We start from the raw sequence: 9,967 nt of genomic DNA, 5'->3' as shown, positions 1-9,967 counted from the left end.
GCTGTTGATGAACCTCCAATAATTACTTCCTGAAAGCATCACTGAAATCCATCCTGTGGTTCATGAGTTGCCAGCAGACAGACACAATTAACTTAAATAATCAAATGCAAGTTTTTTCAAAGCAGAACTTGCATGATCAGATAGTGCTTTAAAGTTTGTGTTGGGAATGGTCTTCAGCTACAACCACACCAGGTTAATATTTCTAAAAAATAGCAGAATTATAGCCGATTTGGTGTTTGATGAAGTTCGCTGTGGCGACCGTTATTATTTGGCATAAGAAAATGCAAAATCAAATGCGTTGCTCTCAGTATATCCTAACATCAACCCTGAAAAATGTACATAGATAAATATAGAAGTCTGATATTTGGCAACATCAGCTTTTTTTTCCCTTTACCTGGGTTGAACTATTCTGTGGCTACCATCTAATCACGCTCCCTCCATGGAGGTAGTTTCCTGACGGATCCATGATCAGCTTGTTTGGAGGCCGAATTAAAAGGTGCACTGTTCTGCTCTCACGAGGTTCATAAGCTCTCAGCAGGACTGAAGTCAGGCGAGGAAGGTGAGACAGTGGCGTTATTCAGTAATAACACCGCAAACCTGCTCTGGCTCACTAAGCAGCACTCATCTGAATCTCTGTGATGACCATTAAAAGCAGTGTACACAGTACAGTTTGTTACACACTGAAACAAACTGCAGAAAATAGTTAAATGTGGCCAAATGAGTCTTTAAGAATTAAAACCGTTTGGTTTATAAAAGTGTCTCTGCAGGATATTTCATCCTTTTCAGGTGGGGGTGTTTTATATAAGAATTGGAAGCTGTGCATAGTGCCAATGTATAAGTTGCTTTAATTTTTACTTTTTAATTAATTTATTATCATTAATATTTTCCAGTTGAGGCGTTGCCATCAGCTCTTTGACTTTACGATGCCACTGTGTGCAGCGTGATATGTGGATGGTTGAAGATGAGTGGAACTGCTTCCAGTTGGGATGCAGAAAACTATCTGCTGTGTTGTGTTCAGTCTTTGGCGATGATTGTGTTGAAATATTGGAGCCGTTCTTATGCCAGCTGACCCGCTCAGTGGGGGGGTCTCCAAATGGCATGATCAATCATTGCATTACTGGATGGCAGTGTTCCCACGTGCATAACACAAATGATGCTAAATGAGGCCCTGGAGTAGTTTATATTTGTTTCAAAAGAGAATTGTATTTTAAAAATATTAACAATTGATGAGAAGCTATGCAAATATTGACTCGTTTACATAAAATCGGGCATTAAGACAAGAGAATTAGTAATTATTTTACAGAAAGTGTATATGAAGGTTGTGATTTTAACAAATATAACTTTGAACATTGGGAGAGTTCCTCTAAGTGTTTTGTCGGTGAATAATAAGTTATAAAAAGAAAAACACTAAAGAGAAGCACAAGCATCTAAAATTTAACTGTCTGTCTTTCTTTAGTTTAGGGGAAGTTTTAAATTTTTAAATTTAAGCATTTTTGTCTTTAGTTTAAACACGGCGCCAAACAGGAAAAAAAAGGGGGAATTTTGTTTCCCTTTTTTAAAAAAGTTTTGCCAAAAAAAGGCTGAAAGTTGTTTGTCTCAAGCCTGACTCCCGCATGAAACGACCATAAATAATCAGCCGTGCTGTGGAAAGAATGAGCGCAGGACTCCTCAGAGGTGGGTGATCATATATCTGCTGTTTCCGCTGGACAGATATCCACACACTCAGTGGATTTAAGTCATATCAACCTCCACATGTCGGCTCTTGCCTTGAGCTATGGCATCATGTTTAAAAATACCTTTGTTTTCCCTTTAGGGCACTGCTTCTGTTATACTAAAAGAGTACCACCTTTTCATTTAGGTTTATGTCTTTTTCAATCTTTAACCTCACCCGTTTAGTATCTTAGGAACACAGGCTGCTGTTTTTGTTTTGTGTTGTTGTTTTATATCCAAATGAGCAGCTTTCAGCTTATAGAGGAGTAAACATTCAGACATATTACAGGTTCAAGATTATTGCCTTTTGAGCTCTCATTACTCAACAGATTTTTATTTCCTTTGAACTAAACTTAACATGTCATACAATGCCAGAAAACGACAAAATAACAACATGTTAGTGAGCGTGATGTTGCATTTCCAGGGTTCAGATTGTACTTTATGTACACAGGCTTGATACAGTGGCCTTCACAGTGGTTTTCAATCTCATTTTAGTTTCATATATAAAATTTCGCTGGAATAGTTCCGTCTAATCGAACAATCAACCATCAATTTGGCAAAGGATGGCTCTCCTGAGCCACAGCTGACCAACAATATAGCAGAGACAGAAAGAAAAGATCGGAATGTCCCATTGCTCCTGATATAAAGTAGCAGTTGGGCCAAGCAGTGCAAGAAGAATTTGGACACTTGAATAATAATCCTGTGCTGAACACTGAGAAATATTATAAGCAGAAACGCAACTTAAGAGTTGTACACATGGTTTGATTAGTATTGAATTGTGTGAAAACAGAAAAGGTTGTCATTGCCTTACAGTAAGGTAGTTTTCCTACAGGCAGTTCCCATTCTTACCCAGTTATTTCTTGCTCCACAGCAAATCTCTAAAAAGATAATGGAATCTTTATGATTGCGTGTAGGAGTGGTACTGATTGTGATGTAAGGTACCGTGAGTTATTTATTGTGCTCAAGGATGAAAAAAAAAAAAAAAGAACTGTAAACATAGTGTCGTGACATGTCATGTAATAAGTAAACCAATAAAACCTATAAAACTATACCATCCATCCCTCCATCCATTTCTATATCCGCTTTTCAGTGCAGAGTCACGAGGGAGCTGGTGCCTATCTCCAGGGGTCACTGTGAGAGAGGCGGGGTCACCCTGGTCAGGTCGCAGGTCCATCACAGAAACCTACACCAGTGAAATGAAACTTATGAAAGTAATAACAAAAAGCAACCAGTTTGGTAGAATAGACCTGTGAGTCAGAAGTATTAAAACAACAACAACAACAAAAAACAGTTCACCATTACAGCTATCCTCTTATTACAGACGGACATGTGGAATATTGAGTGAAATTATTAACTTTTTGAACTAAAGTAATACCATTAAACTTACTTGATAATTACTAAATAAGTAGCCTAAGCAGCAGTGTAATTGGGACACTTAAATCTGTGCACTCACAATGTTGTTTGATGATTTAATAAAATGATGAAGAACTAACTTGTCACTGAAACAATATTTCTGCTTTGAGGATCACAATGCATTGTTTTTACTTTTTACTGTCAAAACAGAATGGGAAAAGTTTTTAACAAGGTTTCACCACAGACGGTTGTTGAATTTTGGAAGTAGACTTTATAATATAATGGAGTATTGTTCTATTGCTGCTTTAATACTATAATAAAAGTTGTTTTTTGTCAAAGGCTGTTGTGCTGCAAAATGTGTCCTGTTTAGGTCAGATGTCATCAGCTATTAAAAAAAAAAAGAGTAACTTCTTCAAAAGTGTGCCACGACATTGTAATTATAGGGCTGGCTTGCTGGGGTGCATTCCAAATTATAATGTGGTCACTTGTATATTTCTCAATAGGGAAATAGCTGGAGCCCAACATGTCACGGCTGTGAGAATGAACATAAACTGGCTCTGCCTTTGTTTCGGCGAGGCTTTTACAGCTTGGCCCCGGCGCTGGAGTTGGATGCAGCCTTCTCAAAATGACGGAGGGGCTGTAATTTGAGAGTAGCACGGAGGTATTATTAGTCAGAAAAGCCAAGCGCGGCGCTTCAGACATCCAGATGTTGCGTTCGAGGCACCGGGAGAAGTCGGGAGCAGATGCAACTCTTCCCCGCGCCGAGACGAACTTTTAACGCACCGGTGATGCAAGCTGGCAACCTGGATTAAAGGAGCAACAGGGGACTTGTAAAAAAAAAAAAAAAAAAAAAATACTATCTGTTGTTTGTTTCCTTGGGGAGGAGGAAATATCGACTTTAAAGCTCCAGAAAAAGCTTCAAACTAACGCTGACGCTTTATTATTTATTTTTGCAACGTTCACGTGCGCTGACATGGCATCGTAAACCGGGATTCTGTTGTGTCGGAGCGTTTAAAACTTTTTTTTTTTTTTTAACTTTTTTTGTGAGTGTATGCGGAACAAGTGGGAGTCATGGGTCTTCTTCACTTGCTCCTGAGCGCCGGGATGTTGTCCCTGCCCGTGAGCGGAGCCTTTTTCCGGGGACCTTTACACCCAGAGATGTCGAACGGAACTTTCCACCACTACTTCGTGCCGGACGGCGACTACGAGGAGAACGACGACCCGGAGAAATGCCAGATGCTCTTCAAAATGACCGACGAGCGAAAGTGCAGCCTGGACGAGGACCAGGACGGCGTCATTCGGGACGACTTCACCATCGTGAAGCGGCAGATTGAGGATTCGGCGCGGGTGCTGGAGGGCATCGGCAAGAGCATCTCGTACGACCTGGACGGGGAGGACAGCTACGGGAAGTACCTGCGCAGGGAGACGACCCAGATCGGCGAGGCGTTCACGAGCTCGGAGAAGTCCCTGCTGGAGCTCGAGGTGAAGTTCAAGCAGAGCCAGGAGAGCGAGCTGAGGGAGGAGCACCGGCTCGGTGACGACTTTCTCAACATGATCGTCCACACGCGGGACGTCCTGAAGGAGACCCTGGACATCCAGCTGGGTCTGAAGGACAGGCACGAGCTGCTGTCTCTCATCATCCGCAGCCACGGCACGAGACTGAGCAGGCTGAAGAACGAGTACATGAAGTTCTGAAAGACAACAGTCCCTGAACGTCCCATTGCAGCACTAGGAAGAGTCATGCTCGTAGTGTGGTGGGGAGGAAAGACATAGAAACAGGGGTAAAAAATTAACTAGAAAAATACATTTGAAGCTTAAAAGGTCAGTTCTTTATACGGTAAATTATAGTCATTTAATACAGATAGCTTTTTGTGCATTTGGTGACGTAAAAAGAGCACTAAATGTATAATATCAACTAAACTGGGTGCAGTATTGTTACCTGATCTCAGGGTCCTGTTTGGTAGAGCAGCCGCATGTTAGAATATCTTTATTTTATTTTATTATAGTTAATACTGAACTAAGTTCAGTTGAAATATATTTAATGCTATGAAAAATGCACAGAGGCTTATACACAGTGATGGCATAAAGTCTAGTCAACAAATACGAAAACCTGGGCCTATATATATATAGGTAATTATCTCAATTTTTGTGTTAGAATGCATTGTTTTTACTTTACTGTACTAGACTGTATCAGACACCATCAACACTTAAAATATATATGAGGTGTGGGTGAAAAAAAAAAGTAATATATTTTCCCAGTAGCCTACATGTATTCATAGAAACACAATTTCTGCGAAACAGCTTGCAGGAGAAACTTCTACTAACCAGAACAACAATGGAAACAAGCGAAATGCCAAACTAATCAACATCTCAATAATCTGAAACAAATCCGAGAAAGTAAAAACTAAAGTGGAAAACAACATCTATCATATTTCTCATACAACAATGTTACTTTTGTTTTGCTCTGTGCCTCAAGACAGTTTTTTAGCTATAAAGATTAAAACAGAAATGTGATAGTTGTAATTAAAATTACTATGAATTAGCGTTCTTTTCTTGTACAACGCGTGTTATCCGAGTGTTGCTCAAAAACTGTGTGGCAATGAGTTCTCCAGACGACTTAGAATAAGTAGCACTATCAAATCAGAATGAGAATTAAGCTTCCAAAGCTCTTCAAGTCGTCTCTGACTAAAAACCGTGTTTTAAAGAGGATTTACTTGAGAGTAAGCCTCTGGATCCACTGCTAAAAGTTTGCATTCCCTTCTGAATACTGTGTTTATTTTATTAGGGGGAAAAAAACAGCATTAAAGAAACTACAGTTGTTCCTCTTCGACCCTAAAGATGAATGTTCCCTAGAAAACCGAAGAATGTTTACATGTGGTCTGACGTATCTGTTGCAGTTTTGTCTCGTTTTGTTTTGTAGGCTAAGGAACTTTGCGCAATTCTTTTCAGGTTGTGACATCGTTTAAAGCGAGAGTCCTTGTCATGTCGTAAAATGTAAAGTTTAATATTAGAAGTACATACTGTGAGTGCCAATATCTTTATTACTGAGTCATTTTATCTATATTTGTTATGCAAATCTGAACTCAAGGAACGTATCTATCCTTGTTTCCCGTCATGACGAGATGTAATACTTTGATGGATGAGACTGCGGGCAGCACTCGTGTAATTTTTGTGTCAGAAACTTATCGGTGTGACTCCACGTTTATTCAGTTGTCTTGTGACTTCTCAAATAAAGTCATTATGTTCAAAGTACAGTGTTTCTGCAAAGGGTTTTCGACTTGGATCAAAGCCATTGCCCTTCCAATCATTCTTGTTTTCATCCAGTCGTTTAGGATGCCAAAGTGACAATAACCCATTAATTATGTCGCAAGAAATTCCCATGGCGCTGCGTGCTGGAGGTCTTCGGATCACGTGCCGTATAGCTGACCCCACAAAATGGCAGTAGCTCTGTAATAATCCAGAGTGCATAATATATTGCCACGTGCAAATGACAAAGTTCCCCCCTCGCCATGTTTGCCTAACAAGGTTTTGAAGTCGGCTATGAATTATACTCAAAGGCTCCGGCCTCCTAATTATAAGTGCTTTGAAGAAAGAAGCTGCTTATCGGTGTTTATGAGAAGCGAAGACGTAAGGGTGTGTGTTTTAGGTGGTGCGGTGGGGCCCCTACAAGGCGCCCCCGCTTGTTCTCATCTGGCTCATTGCAAACCTCCTCGAACAATAGCTCAGCCCACGAAGGTCGCAGGTAATTCCAAGCAAACGCCCTGACGTGTTTCGATTAAAGGAATTCAAATAATTTATCAAAAAAAAAAAAAAAGCCAGTTTGTCTAACAGACTTTATGCCCACAGATTACACTCGGGACGAGGCAACATGTTAAAATATAGAAACCATACGGCTGAGAAAACCTTTACCTACTTTATACGCTTTCACAAGAGAGGAAAGACCCCGGTTTTCGCATTTAAGTTTAAACAGACTATTGGTACCATGTAGAGGAAAAGCCATATATCTACCAGGCATCTTTGACAGGATAAGTACTACCACGAGACTTTGAGTTTATTTCACGGCGGAGATGTATTGCCCTAATTTGTATTTAACATTGATTCTAATGTTACTATTAGCTGCAAATGAATAGCCTTTGTTTAATTAAGGCAGATTATTTCAATAAAAGTTTCATGCAAATATAAATGGCTTTTGCTGGATGATGTAAAAAAAAAGATGCTAGCAAATAGAAATAGTGTTTTTTGTTTGTTTGTTTTTTTAAATGTAAGTGTTTCTAGTTTTCTGGATGGATTACAGGGTGTGGAGGGCAGCTATAGTGCCCGACTACTTTTATTACAGGAGACAATATTGTATAAGCCTGAATCAACGTCACAAAGTCCAATAACAACACGTATACCAGTTGTAAAGGTAACTGAGTTGTTATCATTTACGGACAGCCATGTTATAATTGTGGTGCTCGTGTGATCCTGGGTTAATAATTGAAAAGTGATGCTTTTCATAATCCAGACTGGCATGTTAGCGCGTGCCACTTGGATGAAGAACTGTGCTGCACGACCAGTAGGTACAAAGAACTGAACTCAGAGAGGTATGACCAAACACAAAAAGTGTGTTACTTTTATTCTTGTGCTTATGTATCATGTAGGGTTTGAGCTACAACACGGCATAAGTTTCTTGATTAATAAATTAACCCAGGCTAAAGACTAAAAATATAATATTGAAGAATTTCCTGTATTTTTTTAAGACTTTCATGACCCCAGATAACAAGATTCAATGTCTTTCTATTTCTGTTGCGCTAAATATTTTCACGACTTCAGAGTGAACGAATGGAAATCAGTCTGGTTCTCAAAATGCATTTATATACAAAATCGATTGACTTAGAATAAACCGGAGGAGCAAAACAGTGCCGAGGAATTTGCTTTAAATCCTCGAGGCAGTTTAAATAAAACCCAGGTCATAAACAAGGTGGTTGCTCCAGAAATCTGTTTGAAGGGGGGTTGGAAGTCTGACTCAGTCTGCAGGAGCAAATAAAACCTGAGTTCCCAGACTCAGATTCCCCTTCTGTTCACGTTTGTAGTATTATTTTATAAAGAAGTCATCTGAATGACAATGATTGGTAACATCATTTCATCTGAGAAATAAATCATGTAAAAAGTGCCATTTAAACTTGAACAGATTTTTGCGATCTTTTAAAGATGATTTTTTTTTGTTCATCTGTTTGTTCACAGATCGTGAAACAATGTGCTTTATATGTATATATAAGAAAGACTTAAAGAGACAAAAAAAACAACAAATCAAGTCCTCTGACTCAAATAGGTTGTTTCAGTGCCTTAAACTAGAACTGAATCGAGAAACAAAACAAGAAACTATGTTTCCTGAACAACAAGGGTGGTTGTTTTTGTAGAAAAGTCGCACAATAAATAAATAGGATTCTCAGATTCTCATTTTCATATTTAGTTTTGCACTAAAATTAGACAATTTTGAAAGTTGGCACATTTATAAAAACAAAATGCAATGATTTGCAAATTATATTAAAAAAAACTATGGAACATAAAAACCATATAAAATGTTTAAACTTACAAACTATACCTGTTGTCTTAGAAAAAATAAGGATTTTAGAATTTTATGGCGACAACACATCTCTAACAAATTGGGACAGGGTCATGTTTCCCTCTGTGAATTATATCCTCTTCTAACATCAGCCTGTAAACATCCAGGCCCTGAGGAGAGCAGCTGCTGGAGGTTGTGGAGGGAATGTTGCTCCATTTTCGTCTGATGGAGGATCTTAGTTGTTCTACAGACCTGGTTCTTAATTTTGTATCATGAAGCACCAAATGTTTTCTATTGATGAGAGGTCTGGACTGCAGCCAGGTCAGTTCAGCACCTGGACTCTTCTTCTATGAAGCCATGTTGTTGTAATAGATGCAGTCTGTGGATTAGTGTTGTCCTGTTAAAAAGGCCTTCCCTGAATAAAGCGTCTAGATAATAGCATATATTGTTCTAAAACCTGTAGATGTGCAAGCTGCTCATGCATGAGGCACTAATGCACCCCCATACCATCAGAGAGGCAGGCTTTTGAACTGTGTGCTGATAACAGGCTGGATGGTTCCTCTCCTCTTCAGTACTGATTAGATGTTGTTTGTGATTCCAAAACAAAACTTCAGATATCCATTTTCCATTTTCCACTTTGCCTCTGACCATTTTAAATGAGTAATGGCAAAGAGAAGGTGGTCGTTTCTGGATGTTTTTCGTATTTTTGTTGTTGTTTTTTGCATGATAAAGTTTTAACTAGCATTACTGGAACCATGTTTACAGCCAATGATTTGTGGAAGTGTTCCTAAACACATGCAGTAAAGTCCAGAACAGAATCATTGACCCTCAGCATTGTCCTCTGAGCACATTGAGATTTCTCCAGATTCTTGAAATCTGTCGATGATATTATGAACTGTAGAATCAGGAATCAAAGCTGTTTGGTTAAGGATCATGGTTGGTGCTAAACTGAATTCATACCATTTTCATGTTTTGTAAGCTGTCTATGTACCATAGCTGAATGAAATCTTACATGAATCAGTTATTTGACCACTAAATTCAGCGTACTTTTGAAAACTTGTCCATAAAACCTAATTTTTAATTTTTTTTATATATTCCTGGTGCCTCTGAGTCTTAGTTCACATATCTAACAAAAACTGAATTGCTGTGAATCTCTTTGTGGTCTATATTTTATTATTATTATTTAGCATTTTAATACTCAAATGTTTTGACAGTTTGTGTACGTTTTTTCCTTTTTTTTTCCAGGATCATTTTTTATCCTTGTATGAGTTTTTGTTTTTCATTTTGTTCATCATGTTATGTTGCCAAAGGCATTTCTAGCTTTGGCAAAACATCTCATGAGTGAGTGGACAGATTTTA

The 9,967-nt window shown here is 38.7% G+C and overlaps 1 protein-coding gene across 1 annotated transcript; it reads left to right on the top strand.

Moving 5' to 3' along the window:
* The first annotated feature begins 3,636 nt into the window (after positions 1 to 3,636).
* fibinb (fin bud initiation factor b) lies at positions 3,637 to 6,891 on the top strand. The gene has a single exon (XM_017414299.3). The coding sequence runs from the start codon at positions 4,135 to 4,137 to the stop codon at positions 4,756 to 4,758; it is 624 nt and encodes a 207-aa protein (XP_017269788.1). The 5' UTR covers positions 3,637 to 4,134; the 3' UTR covers positions 4,759 to 6,891.
* Positions 6,892 to 9,967: the final 3,076 nt, after the last annotated feature.

The sequence above is a fragment of the Kryptolebias marmoratus genome, linkage group LG15 (genome assembly GCF_001649575.2).
Source record: "Kryptolebias marmoratus isolate JLee-2015 linkage group LG15, ASM164957v2, whole genome shotgun sequence".
Taxonomy (NCBI): domain Eukaryota; kingdom Metazoa; phylum Chordata; class Actinopteri; order Cyprinodontiformes; family Rivulidae; genus Kryptolebias; species Kryptolebias marmoratus.
This window is presented reverse-complemented; position numbering and strand designations above follow the sequence as displayed.